General features: G+C 35.4%; 1 protein-coding gene across 1 annotated transcript in view; it reads left to right on the top strand.

Annotated features, from left to right (window-relative positions):
- AGO3 (argonaute RISC catalytic component 3) overlaps positions 1–24642 on the top strand; it is a 117437-nt gene that overhangs the window by 66467 nt on the left and 26328 nt on the right. The window contains exons 6-12 of the mRNA XM_030869363.2: positions 3148–3282; positions 7451–7538; positions 7664–7811; positions 8239–8358; positions 11108–11230; positions 11563–11696; positions 14852–15036. Of these exons, the coding sequence (XP_030725223.1) occupies positions 3148–3282; positions 7451–7538; positions 7664–7811; positions 8239–8358; positions 11108–11230; positions 11563–11696; positions 14852–15036 (933 nt within the window). The remainder of the gene's footprint in view (positions 1–3147; positions 3283–7450; positions 7539–7663; positions 7812–8238; positions 8359–11107; positions 11231–11562; positions 11697–14851; positions 15037–24642) is intronic.

Below are 24642 nucleotides of genomic sequence, written 5' to 3'. Positions count from 1 at the left end.
CAAGATCATAAAGATGTTCTATATTTTCCTCTAAATGTTTATTTTTCTTTTCATGTTCAGTTCTCTGAATAGGAATTTGTTTTTGTATATTGTATAAGGTGGGCTTCCAAGTCTGTTCTACTGGTCTGTGTGTCTGTCCCCACAGTCTCTTGACTTGAATTGGATTATAACAGATCTCGATGAATGTTAGAGCAGACCTTATTCTTAAAAACTATCTTGGCTATTCTTGTTTCATTTCTCTTTCATGTTAATTTTAGTATCAGCTTCTTAAGTTCCAGAGGTCAAGGGGGTTATATCCTATTGGTATTTTGATTGAAATTGCCTTGAATTTGCAGATTAACTTACAAATAATTTATACTAATAAGGTATATACTCCATTTATTTAGATTTTCTGTAGTAGTAAAGATACCTATTACTTCTATAGGTCTTATGCATCTTTTGTTCAGATTTTATCTCAAGTGTCTTGTGGTTTTTTGTTGTGATATTAAGTGGTATCTTTTTAAAATTACATTTTAAGTTGAGTGCTAGTGTATAAGAATGTAATTTTATTTTTATATGTTGATCTTAAATCTAGCAACCTTACTGAACTGTCTAATTCTATAATTTATCTATAGATTATTGGCTTTTCTCTCTAGACAGTCATATTGTGAAGAATAATAATTTTGTTTCTCCCTTTCCAATCTTTTTACCTTTTACTTCTCTTAGCTTGCATTCCTGTGCCAGCTAGCACTTTCTATTAAATGAAGTTGAATTTACCATAGATTTTTGGTGGATAACTTTTATCAAATTAAGGAAGCTCCTTTCTAGTCCTGGTACTGTGAGACTTTTAGTTATGGTGCTGAATTTTATCTAATGCTTCTTTGAGGGTAATTATCTGTAGAAATGATTGTATGTTTATTTCCTTTAGTGTATGTTTATTTCCTTTAGTATATTTTGTTAATAGGTTTTAAAAATATTAAATGTAAATATTACTTTTTCAGTTAAACTCAGCTGATTTGTGAAAGGGAAAGAAGGAAAAAATGCATAAATATGTAGGTTTATAAAATGTTAAGGATTTAACCAAGGGATAGAGAGGCAGATCTTTGCTGATTGAAATTCATGCCTAATTCAACTGTACTCACTGATTTCATCGCATCTTTTGTAAGAGCTTTCCTTCACTAACTTTAATTTTTACCTCAGATGCCCACATTGCTGTGGGGAAGATGGTGAACAGTAATGATTAGAAGAACAGTGGGATAAACACTAAGGAAAATTAATAGAATGTTAAACAGGATAAATAATGTTTGTTTAGTAGTTTCAACTCTGTGAGATAAGACACATTAGTTGTGAATGCTAGTATTATAATAATCCAGTGAAGAAAATTTACCTGTAGGATTAAAGGAAAGACAAAATAAGCATGTTAATTACCATGTATTTATTTTCCTTTATTCACTTTTTTTTTTAATTAACACAGAAGCAATATGTGCTTATCTGGTATGTATCCTGCCAGCCTTGTTTTAATGTACGACAACATTCTCACATTTTTTAATAGAAGAATGTAATGTATACATTTTTTTAAAGTACTGTGGATTTGAATAAGATACCCAGAATGCTAATACAGTCTTACCAGTCTCCCTTTTTTTAGTTAGTTTGAAATTGTGGAGGTATTTCTAAAGTTTATTTGGATGGAAGTACAAAACCAACATAACTCTCCATCATGAGGGACATGAAGTAGGTCCATGCAATGAGATATCCTGCAGCTGTGAAAAAGAGTGATATAGTTCCATATTAGTACATATAGATCTATCTCTAAGATATATAATGAGAAAAAAGAAATCAAAGGCCAGAATAGTGTGTCTAATGTTTTATCATTTGTGTTCCTTTTCAATAAGAGGGGAAGGGAATATATATTCACTTAATTACCATGCACCCAAACTGCAGAATAAAATGATCTCTAAGACACATTGTTAGTTTTTAAAATAATAATAAAAGAAGTCATAGAACATTTATTATCTGATCTCATGTTAAAAAAGAAAGTTGTATATGCATTTTTATCTCTAAGTGCATATTAAAAGAATAAGATATATACATACCTAAGTACTAATAATGGTTGCTTCTTAAAGATACTTGGAGACCAGAAGTCTTTACTGTGGATATCTATATTTAAATTTTTTAGGATGAGACTTCACTCATGTATTATTTCTGTAATAAAGGAAAAAGTAATATGTGCTCACTATTAAAAAATGAAGATTTAAAGATAAAGTCAAAAAGAAGAAAATAAAAAATATCTACAGTAGCCTTACTACCTGAGATAACTACTTAAAGCCTTGATAAATATCCTTCCAGAGATGAGGGACATTTTGTGGAAGACATTTAATCCTAAACCAAGGAGAGTAAGAGAAAGAGCACCACAATAGGCATGTTTTTAAATAAAAAAATAACATGATAGCATGTAGCTTATTGTCTGTTTTGGTTTTACTTTTCACTGTATCCCCAGTGCCTTTATAGCACATAATAGCAGTCAGTAAGTATGTATTTAAGAAATGAGTGATGGTGGTCTACTAACTATTGGTGAAGCTCTTCTAGTTCCAAAACCCAAGATTAAGAAATCGTACTTGTTGGCTCTTGGAAGACTGCTGACTGTAGCTAGATAACATTGGGCAGATACACCTTACTATTACTACCTGTAGCTTGGATTAGCACTAGTAACATTTAATACCATTGTCTTCTCAAATCTGTGCAAGACAGGGAGAGCTCTCGCTAGAATAGATAAGCAGTCTAGGGTGGCTTAAAAAGCTTTGTTTAAGAAATAATACCTAACCTTTTCTTCTTTAAGGTGCTCTGGCCTTCTTTGTCCCCTTACAGACCTTGTTTCATAGCCAGAACACTGCTCTGTACATGTAGTAGGAAATGGAATGATTCAGTTACCCATGATAAGAGATAGATTATAAAAACTGTAATATTAGGCTTTTTCTGTTGTTGTGCTTGTCTTCCAGTCAAACAGTTCAAATTGAAACAGCTTAACTTTGGAAATATTTTTATATGTATATAGGTATACATAAAAGGGTAATTTTAACTCTATTAGTTAATTATCATGGAGCCCAAGATCAAGTTTTTGAGTTTTTTAAAGGAAACATTAATTTATACTATTTGTGTTTTTCTTCTTAGTTTCTGCCACTGCCTTCTACAAAGCACAACCTGTAATTCAGTTCATGTGTGAAGTTCTTGACATTCATAATATTGATGAGCAGCCAAGACCTCTGACTGATTCTCATCGGGTAAAATTCACCAAAGAGATAAAAGGTGAGTTAATTAGCATTTGGAACAACTTAACTATAAAATGCATGAATATAACAAACTTTCATTGAAATTTTTTAAGATATAAATCTGTTCATGTAACATCACCGGTAAAAATATGGACTAATTATAAAATGTCACATTAAATTCATTACCATAACATCTTAGGTAGTGTGTCAATGAAAGAAATACCAAGTAATGGAATTAATATTGATACTAGCTAATTTTTTGTCAATACTTTCCCTTACTAGCTGAAGGTATAAGAGTGTCTGTTAGGAAAACGCTTCTATGATACTGTTAAAAATAAGTTTATTCCAAAAACATTGTCACTTCAGAACTGGAGCCATTCTTTGAACATATTCTATCGATAATATAATGACTTCTTTATTTTTCTGAAATGATAGCAGAATATTTTATTCCTTTGTAAATTTATGGATATGGGACTAGCCTGTTTTATGTGTTGTTCTAGAGTTGAAACTTAGTAATTTCATATACATTATTCAGTTGACCATTGATCTTGACTATTTTATAGTTAGTAGCTAAAGTGTATACAGTGGGTTGCATCGTATGTATATTTTACTAATACAAATTCATCTCTACATAGTCTTCCAAAGAGAAAAATTAAAAATAAATTTCAATTGTTTCCTAAAATTTATATTTTGTATATACTTATTGTTTATATAATTGTTGCTTTCTATATACATGTACACTTTTATGTGCAAACCCACACATAGTGTACTTTATCTGCAATTTAAGGGATTTTTCAACAGTAATTTTGATTACGTAAAATTCTTGCCTTGTTCATGACTTTAGAACCTAATCCTCATGTAAGATGTGACTCCACTGTATTTAGTTCTTTATTATTTAGACACAAAGAGAAATTAGATATTCTCTAATTAGAATGAATAGTATAAATTCTATTTAAACTAAATGTTAGATCTTCAATTGTCAGAAATAATTATGTCGTTTTATTTTAAGGTTTTACCTATTTGTTACAGGCAATTTTTAGCTTGTGGTTTGAATGAAGCATTGAAGTTTGTTCTCTGAACATCTTTCAGTTCCCCAAATCAGTTAGTATAGTTGAATACATCCTACTTGCTCCAGTAATCCTTTATTCTTTGCCATTTAGTAACCAGGAGAGAGATGGTCATTGTAATAAAACATTTAAAGGAAAATTCTTCCTACTTTGAAAATAGGCATCCATTTATCTCAAGTTATTTAAGTGTCAGAATAAGAAAGTGTTATATATTCTTATATTGCAATCATACCATTGTCCTTTCATAATCTGTATTAACTGCACAGTTAGCATTGTTGGGAGGTAGTGCATTACCCACCATTAATATGTGATCATCTAAATGCCATGGTTTCCAGTGGAGTTGCTGCTTAGTTACCACCTCTGATATCATGAAGTCACTTACATTATTTTGCGGTAACTATGCAATCAACTCATATCACCACTCTATCACAGAAAATACAAGATGTACAGAACAAGGATTCAACTGCTGCCCGAAGAGCATGGACTCGATCTTAACTTCAACTGCTCAGGGGGCCAAAGAAATGACTGAAAAAATGACTAGAAAGCATTATAAAGTTGATGTTATAGTGAAGGTAAAGCCAAGTTTATAGGTTAAATATTTGATTTATTAAAGCCAAAAACATTTTTTGTTGGATGGAGGGTTTGGGGAGGGACCCGGGCAGAGAATTATCTAGTCCATTTTTTTAAATTTCAGCTTTTTGCTAACCCCTGGATTTGGATCTAATCCTTAGGCACCTATGACTGTAGATTTGGGGTAGAAAAATCTGAGTTGGATCTAACTGACATACTGATGATTTTTTCCTCCATTCAGAGTCAAGAAGGCTTTTTTTTTTAAAGAGGACTCTTTAAAGTACGTCATGTATTCCTACCTCAATTACACAAGAGAATCAAAGTTACATGTTTTGTATTATGTATTTGGGTTTAATTTTTAGTTGGCATGAGGAATTTGATGAAGCTTGTTAAATAGTGATACAAAGGGTGCTATGATGAATAGATTTCCTAGTACCATATTATTTGGTTCTAGTTGAACTTTTTCCTAAATATTTAATGGTAACTTTAGGGTGGTTTCTTTGTGCAGTAATTCATCATAGTTAAATAGCAGAAATATTGGAGGAAGTTTATGGTAAAAGTACCATATGTATGTAAGAGTATTTTATTTTACTTTTTTATTAATTTTTATTGGAGTATAGTTGCTTTACATCAATTTTATTTTTGATAAAAACTTATTTAGTAGGCTTGTAGAACCTTACTGATAATTTTTTTAATTCAAGGGGAAGATTTGAAAACAAATTGCTAAGTGGTATAGATAACAGAAATTTGTTTTAAATTTTTCTATCGTGTTTTCCCCCTAAACAATATTTTTACATCTTGCTTACTTCATATGTTGGTGTTTCCTTCTTAAAAGGCCTTCTCTTGGTAGTATTTCCTAGTCTTATTTATAGAGGCATAGTAAATGCTCTAATTGATCTGAAATTTTAGTTTTATAAAGGTAGTTACTAATGAAAACTATTTCTCACTGATTCAATTAGGAGTAGTTCTTAAGAAAACCTCATACCAATCTGGTACAGTGACACTGTGTCCACTTAACATCTTAATTTATGCTGATATGTCATAAGAAAATATTACTATGATTGAACTTTGTGTTTGGTTCTGCAGTTAGTAGATACGAAAATAAGTTATACTGTATCAGGGTTTCTCAACCTTGGCACTATTGATATTTTGGGCTGGATAATTCTTTGTTGTGGTTGGGGATGGGAGGTAGTGATGTCCTGTGCATTGCAGTATAATTTAGCAGCATCCCTGGATCCAAGCATTCCAAAATCTAGCATGTATTAGATGCCAGTAGCACCCCCAGTCATAACAATCAAAAATGTCTGCAGACATTACCAAACCTTCCCTGGAGGTCAGAGTCACCTCTGGTTGAGAACCTCTGCACTATAGGATACACAGATATAAAAGGAAAATAATACAAAAGTATAACTGTAAATACTATCAGGGAACTAAAAGTTGTCCTCCATCTACCCCTTTTTAGATTTTCCTCCTTTGGAGTATAGGCCTTAGAAATGGAGTTGCTTATCTGTGACCAGTAGCCACTGTATCTGTTTGTTAACTCTTCTCTAGGTAGCTCCAAGAGTATCCACTAGCCACATGTAGTTATTTAAATTTTAATTTATTAAAGTTAAATTAAAATTTTAGTTTTTTAGTCACACTAGCCACATTTCATGTGTGCAGTAACATATTGCTGGTGATTTTAGCACAGATGTAGAACAATCCATCATCTCAGAAAATTCTTTTGTACACCACTGCATAGGAAAATTCATCCCAAAGAATTTCAGCCAGTATTTTAAAAGCCCACAGCTTCACTTTCTAAAGCAGGCCTAGGATCTGCAAACCCCTAGGGTCCACAAATGGACGTACAGATCCACAAACATCTAAAATCACATGCTAAATTAAGTGTATGTTGCATTTTTCTGAGAATTTATTGCTTTCATCAGATTCTCAAAGAGATCATTGATTCCATAAGACGGTCTGGATTGCCTGTTCTAGGAATTATTTTGGTTGCATTTGCTTTCTAATAGTAGTAAAAGAACTGTATCACTATATTATCCTTCAGCGAAATTGTCACTCCACTTCTGTTAAAAGGGCCTGGGATTTTTTTTTTTTCCTTCCTGCATTAAAAATCTTTGAAGGACTTTCTTCTTCAGCTATATGAAATTATGATCTTCAGTCAGTATGTGATTACTGGGCAAATCAGATATCACATACTTTGAAGGTTATAGAATATCTTGAGAATTATCATAACTCCCTTTGCTCCTTCCCTCAACCAGCATAAAAACCTGCATTATAAGCAGGGTTTTTAATTAATGGAGAACTTTATCCCTTGATATACAGGCTTTGCAAATTTTATACTATTTTTTAATAGCTTGATAGAATAGGGAAAAGGTTTGGAGTTAGGTCTATCATGATTGTAACCGTTGTTAACAATGTTATATATAAAATCCTTTGCTAATATCACATTGCCTGTATCACAGATTTTCTGTTTAGAATTTGAGTTTTTATAGTAGTGAACAGGCTTTATAGTTATAAATATTTTACATGTGACAGTTCTATAACCTCAGTTTTTCTTGTTGGGAACAGGTCTGAAGGTTGAAGTGACTCATTGTGGAACAATGAGACGGAAATACCGTGTTTGTAATGTAACAAGAAGGCCTGCCAGTCATCAAACGTAAGAAAAGCTGGTGTTTGTCAGAGCAGAGATGATGTGAGGCAGCTTGCTCTAGTTAGTAGATTGGGAGTTTTGCTGGCTCATAATGAGATAAGAGTTGTTAATGTGTAATTTTTTTTTTCCAGCTTTCCTTTACAGTTAGAAAATGGCCAAACTGTGGAGAGAACAGTAGCACAGTATTTCAGAGAAAAGTATACTCTTCAGCTGAAGTACCCACACCTTCCCTGTCTGCAAGTGGGGCAGGAGCAGAAACATACCTATCTGCCACTAGAAGTAATGTGTTTAGGCTGCTTATTAATATCCTCTTATTCATCGTTCTGTTGGGGTTTTTAATGACCTATAACTTACTTCATACTCTCACATTTATTTTGGAGACTGAACTGTTTTTAAATTTCCTTTTATTCTAAATTTTCAGCTATAAAATAATATGGGAAAAAATTCATCCACAGTCCTACCACTCTAAATGTAACCACTGTTAGCATTTTGGTACACTTCTTTTCAGCCTTTTTATGCAGTGTATATTTTACCTAATTATAATCATACTGTAAAGCAGTATTGTTTACTGCTTTTTTACTTAACATGATATTAAACAGAAGTGGTTTAATGGAGTAGATATTAAAATTTAATCTCACATGTAATTGGCACTCAGAATTTTAAGAAAGATGTATGTATCTAGTACAAAACTTTTTTCCATTTGTAGGTCTGTAATATTGTGGCAGGGCAACGATGTATCAAGAAGCTAACGGACAATCAAACCTCCACTATGATCAAAGCAACAGCAAGATCTGCACCAGATAGACAAGAGGAAATTAGCAGATTGGTTAGTACTTAACCCTAGAAATGAAAATTAAAAACATATGAGGGTGAGCTCTAAAGAACCATGTCCTTATCAACTGATACCTTATTACCATTTCATGGGCTGTCAGAATTAAAAGAGATTATGAAAGTAATCTAGTGGTATTCTAGGGGTGAATCTTAGTGGGTTCTATGAAAAGGGTTAGACTAGATCCTTCTAATTTAACCCCAAGCTCTTTAATTAGATTCAGAACAGATACTCTCAGAACTAATGTTTCAGTTTAGCAAACTGGACCTTCCTTACCTTCCACCTAAAAGAGGAAGAGAAAAGGAAGAAAAGTCAAAGTTTTATGACTAGCAATGGTGAGAGTCTTAACACACAAAGTAGGATGGCTTAGCTCCATTGTAAACACTGGTAACCGTACAGGATGAATAAAGAAATATAAGACAGCTCCAGCCGTATGGGATCTCTAAGCTGTCTCCTTGTTCTAAATGGGGAGAAAAGAGACATCAATACTACTTTTAAAACTGACGGGGCTTCCCTGGTGGCACAGTGGTTGAGAGTCCGCCTGCCGATGCAGGGGACGCGGGTTCGTGCCCCGGTCTGGGAAGATCCCACATGGCCGCGGAGCGGCTGGGCCCGTGAGCCATGGCCGCTGGGCCTGCGCGTCCGGAGCCTGTGCTCTGCAACGGGAGAAGCCACGACAGTGAGAGGCCCACGTACCGCAAAAAAAAAAAAAAAAAAAACTGACGGAATTAAGGCAAAATGAAAAATGAAGGCAACTGGATCTTATCTTACTCTCTTCTTGAATACCATGTAAATTGCCCAAGTGAAGAGAAAAAAATCTAGAAATCAGAACATTACCCAAAACAACTTAATAACACTTTCAAAAGCAGCTTTAGAGATTGTTGGAAAAGGGTTACAGAATTGGCTCTTTCATTTTGTAAGGCAATTACCAAAAAAAAAAAGAAGACCTTGTTTTCCAATATAGTTTGTAAAGAGTAAGTTATTACATGATATTTAATTAGGAAAATACAGGCTGACTCTCATCATGGCTTTTTCTCTGATCTACTATGACAAAATTTTAAAACCTTTAAGAGACTAGAACCTCTCACTATCAATATAAAATCTCAATAACTAGTTCTACCTCATTTATTACAGCTTTTCTGTTCAGAGAGATGATATTGTACAGTGATTGAAAGCACAGGTTTTGGAATCTAACAGCTCTGGGTTCAAAGTCTAACTTTTTTACTCACTTACTGTTACCATTATTGTATTATTATAATTATAGCATCTGGTAGGCTGGTGCAGTGATTGAGAGTAGGAACTCTAGAATCAGAATGTACATGGTTTCAAATTATATATCACTTGCTTAGCTATATGGTTTTAGGCCAATCATTTAACTGTTGAGATTTAATTTTATCCTCTGTAAAATAAAGATTATAAAAGACTTTATAGTCATAGGTTATTGTGAAAATTAATTATAAAACATTTAGCACAAGCACATCACCTACCAACTCCTGGTAAATAGTAGTTGTTGTTATTGTTTGTAACCTTACAGAAAAAAAATGGCATTTAAGCTTGAAGAAAAGATACATTAGTTAGATGCATTAATTAGATGCCTAATTTAGAAAACAAATTTTCCTGCACATTGTGGGGAGATTCTTTTTACATACTTAGATTATATAGTGTTTTTTGTTTTTGTTTTTGGTGGTACGCGGGCCTCTCACTGTTGTGGCCTCTCCAGTTGCGGAGCACAGGCTCTGGACGCGCAGGCTCAGTGGCCATGGCTCACGGGCCCAGCCACTCTGCGGCATGTGGGATCTTCCGGACCAGGGCACGAATCCGTGTCCTCTGCATCGGCAGGTGGACACCCAACCACTGTGCCACCAGGGAAGCCCTATATAGTGTTTTTTAATAGAGTGTTACTCAAAGAATTGAGCATTGCCTTTTTTTGTAACCTTGTTTGACCTTTATTCTGAGACTAAGTAAATATGTTTTGGAAAACGCATTATAGCACACTATGAGCATGAATTACACTTTTGAGATTCAAGTCTACAGTGAATTACAATAAATTCTTTATCTTTGCACATTTTGGTATATTACATAAAAATTATAATCTGTGTCTCATACTGGCTTTCTTTTCTGTCTCAAGTGTATCTCTTAAGTAAATTTTATAATGTGCTGTGTTTTATCTGAAAATATTCAAGGAGATTTTGTATAACTTGTAATCAGTTAGGAAAGAAAGCCTTAGGATTATTGATATTTGCTGTCGAGATCTACATAAAATAAATTTCAATAGTATATATCCAGATCCTCTAATTAGAAGTAATTAACCATTTTTAGGTCAGGTATTGGGTTGGCCAAAAAGTTCATTCGGGTTTTTCCATAAGATATTAGGGGAAAACCCATACGAACTTTTTGAACCTTATATTTCTCTTGCAGTCTCTCAACCACCCTCCCAAAGTATATGAGGCTTAATCATATAAAGTTACAATTTTCATGAGTCATAAATAGTTGAAATTTCTTATTATGCAACCTAATACATTTAAATGTTCTGTAAATTATCAGGAGTTTCACAGACTTCCTACAGTCCACTCATGATCTGTGGTCCCCAAGTTAAGATTCTCTGCTCTATAGTGAGGGTACCATTATCTACACCTGTCAGTATTATAAAACATTGTTGACACAGTGAAGAAAAAAAGTTAGAGGGTTCTAAAGCAGGGAATTTGGGGGAATTTTGAAAGTAACTACAAACTTTTTCTGTTGTTAGGTAAGAAGTGCAAATTATGAAACAGATCCATTTGTTCAGGAGTTTCAATTTAAAGTTCGGGATGAAATGGCCCACGTAACCGGACGCGTACTTCCAGCACCTATGCTCCAGTATGGTGGCCGGGTAAAACCTCTTGATAGTTTTTAAATTATAATCATACAGTTTCTGTGTATGGAGAGAAGGGCTTCCTAGCTAAGTCTGGAATTTAAAAAGTGTTTTATTGTTCCAACAATTTTTTTTGTTTGTTTCAAGATCAGTGTCTTTGCTTGAACTTAGTAGAACTTTTGTTTTTCTATGATAAAAATATAAAATATTGATTTAGAACAGCCTGTTCCATGTAGAATATCAGATATATATCAGTTCAGCAATTTGAAATGCTTATTTTCAGCTCATTCCAATAAGTTATATATTAAATGTTTGTTCATTTTTGCCTTATTATTTCTCTTTCTCTGTAGAATCGGACAGTAGCAACACCAAGCCATGGAGTATGGGACATGCGAGGGAAACAGTTCCACACAGGAGTTGAAATCAAAATGTGGGCTATAGCTTGTTTTGCCACACAGAGGCAGTGCAGAGAAGAAATATTGAAGTAAGGCTTGTCATTAGTTTCACTTTGGGACCATTTTGTTTTTAAATTTTGTATTTCAGTTTTAAATTACTCAGCTAATATTCTAACCAGTGTTGCCTCAGTATGAAGTATATTTAATCACTGAACCTTTAAAAATGTTTCTTCTCGTTACTTTGATGAAGATTCCTGAATTTGTTGGTCATATCTAAGTCACTGATTCATTCTTACAAGCATCCTAATGGACAAGCTTATGTGGTATAGCAGGAGTACCATTGGCTTTTGATGGCGAACAGATTAGATATAATTCTCAGGTTTGCCACTTCCTAGTCTTACTACCATGGATAATTTATTTAATCTCATTATGCTTCACTTTTCACCTTTTAAAAATAGAGATAATAGTACCTATTTACTGAATGAGGATTAAATAACATCCTTATTTCTCAATTGAGTTCTTTGAAAGAGTCATTTAATTTCTCATTTTCACTTCCTTACTTTCCAAAATTTGACCTGCATCTCCACTACTTTTCCTCTTCTCCAGATTCTTTCCCTCAACAATCTTCTGTTTAAATTTAAAACAAACACAAAATCTTCTTTTTTTTTTTTTTTTGCGGTATGCAGGCCTCTCACCGTTGTGGCCTCTCCCGTTGTGGAGCACAGTCTCCGGACACACAGGCTTAGTGACCATGGCTCACGGGCCTAGCCGCTCTGCGGCATGTGGGATCCTCCCAGACCGGGGCACGAACCTGTGTCCCCTGCATTGGCAGGCGGGACTCTCAACCAGGGCACCACCAGGGAAGCCCTTCATTTTTCATTTTACCTGATTTAAGGCTTCCAGGCTTCCATTCTCTCTCCTTCCTTGAAATCTTAGTGGTCTGCTGAAACTGGTTACTGGAAGAACTTCAGTATCTTTGTGCTTATCAATTCTAATGGTCTACTCTCAGCCATTATTTTTCCTCAAAATTTGTGCAGCATTAGATACAATTGACTACCTTCCTGACATTCTCTCCATTCTTGCGTTCCTGCTTTCTTTTTATCACTTTGGCTTCCTTTCTCCTCTACACCATCTCCTTTGGGACTCTAATCTTTGGGGCATTGGCAGTCTCAAGGGCTTCTGCTGTTACTCTTGTTTGAGGAGTTGTGCTACTGTGAAAAGAGCACCAGCTCCACTTGTGACTACCTCCGCTCTAAAACTTCTAGGTTTGTCTTTGACAAAGAATAACATTAAAAATCATATAACGTTTAAAAATTTTCATTTGCCTCTTAAGTCCTTTCTCCATTTTCATATATTCTGGACAAAGAAACTGAGTACTGTATGCCCTCTAACTGTCTGGTATTTTTTTCCATTTCCACTCATTCTGCTCTTTACTGAAAATGCCTCCTTCCTATCTCTACATTTCTAAATAATAGCCAGTCTTCTGTGATTTGTGATGCTGGAAATAATCCATAGTAGTAAACATAGTAGTTTATCATTTGTACTTGTCACTTCCTGTATAAAATAGAACTATATTATAATTTTCTGTGTAAGTTTCTTGTCTCCCCTCTGGAATCTAATTTCCCTAAGAAAATGATTATGGTCTAATTTAAGTCTCCACTAACAGATCCTATAAAATATGCCCATAATGAATAGTTCTTGAGTGACATAGAGACCAGTTTACCCCAAGTCAATTCAGAATTTGCCTCCTTCATGTGAGAAAAATTATTTTCTATTTAATTCTGTTCACTTCTTTTTATTAGCTCCAAATCTTATGTCTTAAGGTTCACTTAGTATATTTTTTTTAGTATAGTTTTTTTGTTTTGTTTTTTTTGCGGTATGTGGGCCTCTCACTGTTGTGGCCTCTCCTGTTGCGGAGCACAGGCTCAGGCTCTGCGGCCATGGCTCACGGGCCCAGCCGCTCCGCGGCCATGTGGGATCTTCCCAGACCGGGGCACGAACCCGTGTCCCCTGCATCGGCAGGCGGACTCTCAACCACTGTGCCACCAGGGAGGCCCTTTTAGTATAGTTTTTATCCCCTGGCTTTCAAGTAAAATGTCATGAGGACAGTTAAGGAGAATGCTGCTATTATCTTACTTGACCTCCAGAGACCAAAGAAAACACCTCCAACTGTTTTTCAAGCTTCGAGATATTCTTTTCATTTTACATTTTTTATTCATGGCTTGATAGAAGTCTCATAGTCATTGGGCTTATGGCTCTTGTTCAGGCTAACTGAAAATATTCAACTTCATACTTTCTTGAATTAAATACTAATAAGGAAAAGGAGAAGGGAATTCCTACAAACTCCATCTCTGTCCTGAGGGAATCAGTGTTTTTGAGCAAAGATCACTCAGATCCTTGACGTAGGACCGTATTTGTTTTAAAAACAAGTAAAGTGATTGTTAAATCCCAACATTATTACTTATTTATCCTAGGCTAAGTGCAGAATTTTGTTTAAATAAGAAATTATTAGTCTTTTGTTTTTTCAGTGTGGATAAAAGTACATTAAAGTGCTGTCTGCCTCATTTCTTTTTAAATGTTTTCTTGTTTTTTTTAATCTTTTCTGAGGACAGAATCTTTCCTGCTATCCTAAGTGTCAGATAGGTATTATTGTAGAAAGAAATTCTGCACTAGGTCATAGTTCTTACTCTTGCCATTTGTCTAATAAGCATTTGACCTTGGTCAAATACTTAATATCCCTGAAACTGTTTCCTGATTTATAAAATGGCAGTAATACTTTACCTACCACTTTCTTATGAATCTTGTCAGGATCAAATTAGAAAATGTATGAGTGTGCTAAGTGCTTCACATGTATTATCTCATTTAATCTTCACACCAACCCTATATTGAAAGTGGTCGTTTTACAGATGAGAGAAACTGAAAAAATTTGCCTAAAATTCCATAGCTAGTAAGTAACAGAACTAGAACTGGAACCTGTAGAGCTGAGCTCTTAACCAGCACACTCTATTACTAATGTCCTTTGTGAACTACAAAATGCCACATAACTGTACAGTAGTGTGCTTAGTTTGCCAAATAGATTACTGACCAACCATTGCCCTTAACATCAGTAGTCTGGTCACCTCTTCTTATATGTAGCACACAAATCTTTGCTTCATTCTCCATTCCCTTCTCAAACTTTCCATTACTAATTTGTAGGTGTTGCTGACTAGACAAAGGTTTTATTTTTAGTGATTTCTCCTTCTAGGGGTTTCACGGACCAGCTGCGTAAGATTTCTAAAGATGCAGGGATGCCCATCCAGGGCCAGCCTTGCTTCTGCAAATACGCACAGGGGGCAGACAGCGTGGAGCCCATGTTCCGGCATCTCAAGAACACGTACTCTGGGCTACAGCTCATTATTGTCATCCTGCCAGGGAAGACACCAGTGTATGGTAAGGATATTGTATTAAGATTGCATTTTTCCTCAAGTACTCAGTCTTCCTTTTAGGGACTTAAACTGGAAGTCCAGTGGTTAAGACTCTGCGCTCCCAGTGCAGAGGGTATGCGTTCAATCCCTGGTTGGGGATCTAAGATCCTGCTTACCACACGGCACGGCCAAGAAAAAAATATTCCTTTTAGAATTATGCTAACACATATCCTAAAACTATCAAACATTAAAATATATTTTATAGCTATAGTATTTAAAACCATGTATTGTTACTATAAAAAGACAAATCTGGAGAGCAAACTAAATAGTCTGAGACCCTGTGAAAAGAATTTCAGTAAAGGAAGCATTACAAAACAATGATTAAGGGAAGAATTATTTATTAAAAATGTCATTGAGATAACTTGAGTATCAGTATAATGTAGCAGTTAAAAGCACAGGCTCTGGAGTCAGACTGTGCTGCTTAATACCCAGGTTTTGCCAGGTATACTACCTGTGTGATACTACCTGAATTACTTAACCACACAAAGCCTGAGTTTCTTCATCTATGAAATTAGGATACTACAAATACCTAACCCGTAGAAGGTAGCTGTAAGGATTAAATAAATTTACATATGTAAACTGGGTCTATGATAGCACCTGTCATACAGTGAATGCTCAATAAATGTTAGCTATTATTATTGTAAACAAGTTAAAGTGTATGAGATTAATATGTTAAGTATAAATCATTGAAACATGGAAAAACACAAAGAAAGTATAATTTTCAAACTGCTGAATGGAGTATAATTATTTAAGCTTAAAATGATAGAATTCACATAAGAAAATTTGTTAGATTTGACTGCATGAAAATTAAATTTTCCATACATCACAGGTGTCTAAAATTAAAAGGAAACCATAGAACGTGAAAAATATTTGCAGCAAATGGAGACAGCAAAGGGCTAGTTTATTATTAGTTAAAATATCCATATGGATCTGTTATGGCATTCAAAGGAAAAAATTTTTATATTCTCCTACATTAATGAGCAAAGAATATAAACCAAAATTTCTCAAGAAAAAACAAGTAAATATTTGAGAAAATGTTGGTTTTCACCAATAAAGAAAAGTACAAATTAATAAAAGGAAAATTTTTATGCTACTAAATTAGCAAATATATTTAAATACTGTACTACCCAGTGATTGTGAGTATGCAGTGAATCTAGTATTTTAATATATTGCTGATGACAGTATAAATTGATAATATCCTTTCATTGAAAGTATAAAAATGTGCTTGCAGTCAACAGCTCAGTATTTCCCATTCCAAAAATATGTTCAAAGAAAAGAATTCATAATGTAGAAAAATCTCTATGCACAAAATTTTCATAATGATATCTATGACACTGAAAAACTACTAAGAACTGGTTTTAAACAGTAAGTTGTATGTTGGTGAAATAATATGCAGTGATTAAAAATAATGGTTATAAAATTTGAAAGATATTTTTTAAGTTGTGATAAAATACAGAAGGTGTTAAACTCAAAGAATTTGTAAATCAAGGTAAGAACAAACAACTGAAAAAGACAAAGGACATAAAAAAGAAATGCAAATGGTCAATTATCAATGCAAAGATGCTGAGCCTCATTAGTCATTAAAGAAATATGAACTAGAACAAATTATTTTTCACCAACAATGATAATACCCATTTTTGGCAAAGGCATGAATAAATGTACATTCTCATACACTGTTGATGGGAGAGAAAGTTGATATTACCATAGCCTCCAAGCTGATATTCTTGCCTTCATTCCCTCTAATTCACTTTCAGTGCATTTTCTACACTGCTTCCCTCAGTGATTCAGTGAGTGATTTTTCTAATTAATAGATTTTATTTTTTAGAACAGTTTTAGATTTACAGAAAAATTGAGCAGATAGTATAGAGAGTTCCTATATGCCTTCCTTCCCCTGTACACAGATTTCCCTTTTTTTTTTTTTTTTTTTGCGGTACACGGGCCTCTCACTGTTGCGGCCTCTCCCATTGCGGAGCACAGGCTCCGGACGCGCAGGCTCAGCGGCCATGGCTCACGGGCCTAGTCACTCCGCGGCATGTGGGATCTTCCCGGACCGGGGCACAAACCCATGTCCCCTGCATCAGCAGGCGGACTCTCAACCACTGTGCCACCAGGGAAGCCCCAGTTTTCCCTATTTTTAACATTTTGTATTAGAGTGGTACATTTAATGAACCAGTATTGATAAATTATTATTAACATATTGTCCACAGTTTACATTAAAGTTTACTCTTTATGTGTACAGGTCTATGGGTTTTGACAAATCCATAATGTCACGTATCTACCAGGACAGTATCAAAGAATAGTTTCACTGCTCTAAAAATCCCCTGTGCTCCACTTATTCATCTCTCCCTCCATCTCCTCAAACCCCTGATAACCACTGGGCTTTTTATGTCTCTACAGTTTTACCTTTTCTAAAATGTTATATAGTTGGAGTCATATGGTATGTCCCCTTTTCTGATTGGCCACTTGCAGTTAGCAATATTTAAGATTCCACCATGTCTTTTTGTGGTTTGATAAAGCCATTTCTTTTTAATGCTGAATAATATTTAATATTGCATTGTGTGGTTGTACTACAGTTTGTTATACATGTACCTGTTGAGGGTCATCTTGATTGCTTCCAGTTTTGGGCATTTATGAATAATACTGCTCAAACATGCATGTGCAGGTTTTTGTGTGGACATAAGTTTCTAACTCAGTTTGGTACATAACCAGGAGCACAACTGCTGTATCAAATGATAAGACTGCCAAAAAGTGACTGTACCATTTTGTATTCCCATCAGCAGTGAATGAGAGTGCCTATTGCTCTACATCCTCCTCAGCATTTGGTATTGTCAGTTTTTTGGATTTTAGCAATTCTAATAGGCATGTAGTAGTATTTTATTGTAATTTTAATTTGCAGTTCATTAATAACACAATATTGAGCACTGGACTTCCCTGGCAGTCCAGTGGTTAAGACTCTGCGCTTCCACTGCAGAGGGCACGGGTTCAATCCCTAGTTGGGGAACTGAGATCCTGCATAACTGTGCAGCTTGGCAAAAAAAAAATAGAGAGAGAGAAAGAGAGAGAGAGAGAGAGGGAGAGAGAGAGAGCACCTTTTCATGTGCTTATTTGCCATCTGTATAGCTTTGATGAAATGTCTGTTCCAATCTTTTGCTCATTTTTTAATTGATGTGTTTGTTTTCTTATTGTTCAGTTTTAAGAGTTCTTTGTATGTTTGGATACAGGTTTTTTATCAGATACCTATTTTGCAGATAATTTTCCCCTAGGCTGTGGCTTGTCTTTTTTTTTTGCGGTACGCGGGCCTCTCACTGCTGTGGCCTCTCCCGTTGTGGAGCACAGGCTCCGGACGCGCAGGCTCAGTGGCCATGGCTTATGGGCCTAGCCGCTCCGCGGCATGTGGGATCTTCCCGGACCGGGGCACGAACCCGCGTCCCCTGCATCAGCAGGCAGACTCTCAACCACTGTGCCACCAGGGAAGCCCTTGTCTTAAGTGTCTTTCATAGAGCACAAGTTTTAAATTTTAATGAAGTCCAAATTTTAATAAAGTCATCAATTTTTTTCTTTCACAGATCATTTTTGGTGTTATAGTCTAAGTTTTTATACTGTGTTATCTTCTAGTAGTTTTATAGTTTTCCTTTTTTACATATAGGTTTGTAATCCATTTTGACTTAACTTCTGTGAAAGGTGTAAGGTCTGTATCTAGATTTTTTTTTTCTTTTTTTGCATGTGGATTCCAATTGTTTCAGCACCATTTGTTGGAAAGATTATCTTTCTCCATGAAATTGCCTTTGCTACTCTGTGAATGATTGACTATATTTGTGTCAGTCTATTTCTGGACTCTATTTTGTTTCATTGGTCTGTCTGTCCATTCATTTGCTAAAACCACACTGTCTTGATTAATTTAGCTTTGTGATAAGTCTTGAAGTCAGATAATGTCAGTTCTCTGACTTTGTTCTTCTTCTTCCCTGTTGTATTAGCTAATAGGTCTTTTGCCTATCTATATAAACTTTAGAATCAGTTTGTCAATATCACAAAATAACTTGCTGAGACTTTTGTTGGGATTACATTGAATCTATAGATCAAGCTGGGAAGAATTGACATCTTAATGTTAAGTCTTCTATCCTTGAACATGGATTATCTCTTTGTTCAGAGCTTCTTTGATTTCTTTTATCAGAGTTTTATAGTTTTCCTCATTTAGATTTATATCTAAGTATATTGTTTTTTTCTTTTTCTACTATAAATGGTATTGTGTTTTTAATTTTAAATTCTAGTTCATTTTTAGTATTTAGGAATACAGGTGATTTTTGTATATTTATTTTGTATCCTGAAACCTTGCTATAGTCACTTATTAGTTCCAGGAAGCTTTTGTCAATTTTGGGGGGTTTTCTGCATAGGCAGTCATGTTCTCTATGAACAAAGACAGTTTTATTTTTTTCCTTCCCAGTCCGTATACTTTTATATCCTTTTCCTTGTGTTAGCTAGGAATTCCAATACGATGTTGAACAGCAGTGGTGAGAGGAGACATTCTTGCATTGTTTCTGACTTTAGGGGGAAAACATCTAGTTTCTCAGCAGTAAACATGATGTTAGCTATAAGCTTTCTATAATTGTTATTTATCAAGTTGAGGAAGTTCCCCTCCAGTCCTAGGTTTTTTTGTTTGTTTCGTTGGGTTTTTTTGCGGTATGCGGGCCTCTCACTGTTGTGGCCTCTCTCGTTGCGGAGCACAGGCTCCGGACGCGCAGGCTCAGCAGCCATGGCTCACGGACCTAGCCGCTCCGCGGCATGTGGGATCTTCCCGTACCGGGGCACGAACCCGTGTCCCCTGCATCGGCAGGTGGACTCTCAGCCACTGCGCCACCAGGGAAGCCCTCCAGTCCTAGTTTTGCTGAGAGTTTTTATTATGAATGGATGATCGAGTTTGCAAAATGTCCTTTTCTGCATCTGTTGATATGATCATATGATTTTTCTTCTTTTTTTTCTCTTAATGTGATTAATTACTTTAATTGATTTTTGAAATGTTGAACCCAGCCTTGTGTGCCTGGGATAAATCCCACTTGGGGATGGTATATAATTCTTACACATTGTTGGATTCAATTTGCTAATACTTTGTTGAAGATTTTGCATCTGTGTTCATGAGAGATATCGATCTGTAGTTTTCCTTTCTTGTCATGTCTTTTTCTGGTTTGGGTATTAGGGTATTTTGGCCTCAGAATCATGAGTATCTCCTCTGCTTCTGTTTTCTGGAAGAGATTGCAGAGAATTGGTTTCATTTGTTCCTTGAATGTTTGGTAGAATTCGCCAGTGAAACCATCTGGGCCTGGTACTTTCTTTTTTTGGAAAGTTGTTAATTATTGATTCAGTTTTTTTAATAGGTACACACCTATTCAGATTATCTATTTCTTCTGTGTGAGATTTGGTAGTGTCATTCAAGGAACTGGTCCACTTCATGTAAGTTAACAAATTTGTGGGCCTAAAGTTTTTCATAATATTCTTTTATTATCCTTTAAATGTCCTTGGGGCCAATGACCCTTTTTTCATTTCTGATATTAATAATTTGTGTTGTCTGTTTTATTCTTGATTAGTCTGGCTAGAGGTTAATGAATTTCTTTGAACTTTTCAGAGAACTAGCTTTTTGGTTTCCTTCATTTTCCTCTGTTGATTTCTTATTTTCAATTTCATTGATTTCTGCTCTAATTAAGATTTTTTTCCTTCTGCTTGTTCTAGGCCTATATTGTTCTTCTTTATCGTTCTAAGGTAGAAACATAGATTATTGATTTTAGATCTTTCTTCTCTGCATTCAGTGCCATAAATTTATCTCTTAAGTACTGTGCATCACACTAATTTTGGTAAGTTGTATTTCATTTTCATTTAGTTTAAAATATTTTTAAATTTCTCAAGACTTTTTCTTTAATCCATGTCTCATAGAATTATATTGTTTAATATATAGATATTTTGGGATTTCCTGGCTATCTTTCCATTATTGATTTCTAGTTTAATTCCACTGTGGTCTGGGACCATACTTTGTATGATTTCTGTTCTTTCAAATTTGTTAAAGTGTGTTTTAGGACCATAATGTGGTCTTCCTTAATGAATGTTACATGTGAGCTTGAGAAGAATGTGTATTCTGCTGTTATTGAATGAAGTATTTTATAAATGACTCTTAGAATCAGTTGATTGATGGTACTGTTCAAGTCAGCTATTGAATATACACTTATCTTCTGCCTGCTGGATCTGTCAATTACTGATGAAAGTACATTGAAGTCTCCACTATAATAGTGGATTTGTTTGTTTCTCCTTGCAATTCTATCAGTTTTTGCCTCACTTGTTTTGGCATTCTTTTCTTAGCTGCATACATGTTAAAGATTGTCCTGTCTTCTTGAAGAATTGACACTTTTATTATTATGTAATACCCCTCTTTATCCCTGTTAATCTTCCTAGTTCTGAAATCTACTTTGTGTGAAAAAATACAGCAACTTCAGTTTTCTTTTTCTTGGTGTTAGCATGGTATATCTTTCTGTATCACTTTATTTTAGAATTGGTTTCTTGTAGGCAACATGTAGTTTGGGTCTTTTTTTTTTTTTGGTTGCGGTGGGTCTTAGTTGCAGCAGGCAGGCTCCTTAGTTGTGGCACTCAGGCTCCTTAGTTGTGGCATGTGAATTCTTAGTTGCGGCATGCGAGTGGGATCTAGTTCCCTGACCAGGGATCGAACCCAGGCCCCCTGCATTGGGAGCGTGGAGTCTTAACCACTGTGTCACCAAGGAAGTCCCTGGGTCTTATATTTTATCTTCCCCTCTTTTTCTCCATTTTATGTTTTTTTTAAAATAAATTTATCTATTTTTGGCTGCATTGGGTCTTCGTTGCTGCACGTGGGCTTTCTCTAGTTGTGGCAAGCGGGGATACTCTTTGTTGCGGTGCGCGGGCTTCTCATTGCGGTGGCTTCTCTTGTTGCGGAGCACAGGCTCTAGGCGCGCAGGCTTCAGTAGTTGTAGCACGCAGGCTCAGTAGTTGTGGCTCGCAGGCTCTAGAGTGCAGGCCCAGCAGTTGTGGCGCACAGGCTTTGTTGCTCCGCGACTTGTGGGATCTTCCTGGACCAGGGCTTAAACCCATGTCCCCTGCATTGCCAGGCAGATTCTTAACCACTGCGCCACCAGGGAAGCCCCTCCTTTTTATGGTTTTAAATGAGCATTTTATATTATTCCATTTTCTCTCTTACATCAATTATACTTTTTTTTTTTTTTTACTTTTAATGGTTTCCCTAGAGTTTGCAGTATACACTTACAACTAATCTGAATTTGCTTTCGATAATTCTGTACCACTTCACCGATAGTGTAGATACCTTAGAACAAAGTATTCCCAATTCCTCCCTCCCCCTTACAATATTTCTGTCACAATATATTGTTGCTATTATTATTTTGAACAGTATCTCTTAGTTCAGTTAAGAATAAGAAAGTAAAAGATTTTATTTTACTTTTATTTATTCCTTCTCTGACCTTTTTTTTATATATAGATCTGGACTTCCGACCTGTATACTTTTCCTTCTTTCTGAAAAATGTCTTTTATCATTTCTTTCAAGGCAAGTCTACTGTCAACAGATTCCCTTAGTTTTTATTTGTCATATTTCCCCTTCACTTTTTAAAAAATTATTTGCTTATGTTTACTTATAAATCAAATTATCTACTCAATAGTTTCAAGTGTTAAATCATTCTGGAATTCTTATTTTCAAAAACAGCACCTTTATAGCTGTCATCCCATTTGTTTTTTTCATAGAAAAACTCTTTCATCATCTGCCACTTTTTAAATTTAATTTTTGTTTATTGAGTGCTGCTGCCTGTATTTCAGTTTCTTCTGTAGTCCTGCCCTGTTTTGCCAGAACCTTGGGACCTCTACATTTGTCTCATGTTGGTGTAGGTGATGCCTTCTATAAATCAGTCACTTGGTGTCATTTTTTTTTTTTTTTGGCCGCGCTGCGTGACATGCGGGCTTTTAGTTCCCCCACCAGGAATTGAACCCCTTGCAGTGGAAGCGCAGAGTCTTAACCACTGGACCACCAGGGAAGTCCCAGGTGCCAAATTTTGATTGTAGTTTTCATTCCTTCTGAGGTACTGTTTTCATAGGAGTGTTCCTGAATTACCTTTTTTTTTTTTTTTTTTTTTGCGGTACACAGGCCTCTCACTGCTGTGGCCTCTCCTGTTGCGGAGCACAGGCTCCGGACGCGCAGGCTCAGCAGCCATGGCTCACTGTCTCAGCCGCTCCGCGGCATGTGGGATCTTCCCAGACCGGGGCACGAACCCGTGTCCCCTGCATCGGCAGGCGGACTCTCAACCACTGTGCCACCAGGGAAGCCCCTGAATTAACTATTTTTAAACAAGTTTTTGTGTATATGTGTGATAAAATATACATAACATAAAATTTACCATTTTAACCACCTTAAAGTACACAGTTCACTGGCATTAAGTATATTCACAGCATTGTGCAACCATAACTACTGTCCATTTCCAGAACTTTTTCATCATCTCAAACAGAAACTCTGTACCCATTAAATAGTAACACCCCATTCCCCTACCCACCAACACCTGGTAGCCTCTATTCTACTTTCTGTCTCTATGAATTTACCTATTCTAGTAACTTATATAAATGGAATCATATAATACTTATCCCTTTGTTTCTGGCTTATTTCACTTAGGGTAATGTCCTCAAGGTTTATCTATGTTGTAGTATGTATCAGAATTTTCTTCCCCTTTTTTGTTGTAAAATATACTAATATATAAAACAATAATTTACCATTTTAACAAGTATACAGTTCAGTGACATTAAGTACATTCAGTGTTGTACAACCAGCACCACCATCCATCTCCAGAACTTTTTCATCATCCTTAACTGAAACTCAGCACTAACTCCCCATCTCCCCTCCCTCAACCCCTAGAAACCTATATTCTACTTTCTGTCTCTATGAATTTGACTGAATAAATCATATAGTATTTGTCCTTTTGTGACTGTTTATCTCATTAAGCATAATGTCCTTAAGGTTTATCCATGTTATAGTATGTATCAGAATTTTCTTCCTTTTTAAGGGTGAATAATATTCCATTGTATGTATATACACGTTTTGTTTATCTATTCATCTATCAATGGGTACTTGGATTAGTTCCACCTTTGGGCTATTGTGAATAATGCTGCTTTGAACATGAGTATACAGCTCTCTGTTCCAGTCCTTCCTTTCACTTTTCTTGGGTATATTACCAGAAGTGAAATTGCTGGATTATATAATTCTGTTTTAGTTTTTTGAGCAATTGCCTTACTGTTTTGTACAGAGTCTGCACCATTTTGCATTCCTATCAGCAGCGTACAAGGTTCCAGTTTCTCCACGTTCTTGCCAATATTTATTTATTTTAGCCATCCTATTGGGTGTGAAGTAGTATCTCTTTACGGTTTTCATTTGCATTTTCCTAATGATTAGTGATGTGGAACATCTTTTCATGTGTTTACTGAACATTTGTAGATCTTCTTTGGAGAAATGTCTATTCAAGTCCTATGGTCATTTTTATTTGGATTGTTTGGGTTTTTTCTTATTGAG

This window comes from Globicephala melas, chromosome 1 (genome assembly GCF_963455315.2).
Source record: "Globicephala melas chromosome 1, mGloMel1.2, whole genome shotgun sequence".
NCBI classification, from domain to species: Eukaryota; Metazoa; Chordata; class Mammalia; order Artiodactyla; family Delphinidae; genus Globicephala; species Globicephala melas.
Note: the sequence above shows the minus strand (reverse complement) of the source record. Positions and strands in the feature narration are given on the sequence as shown.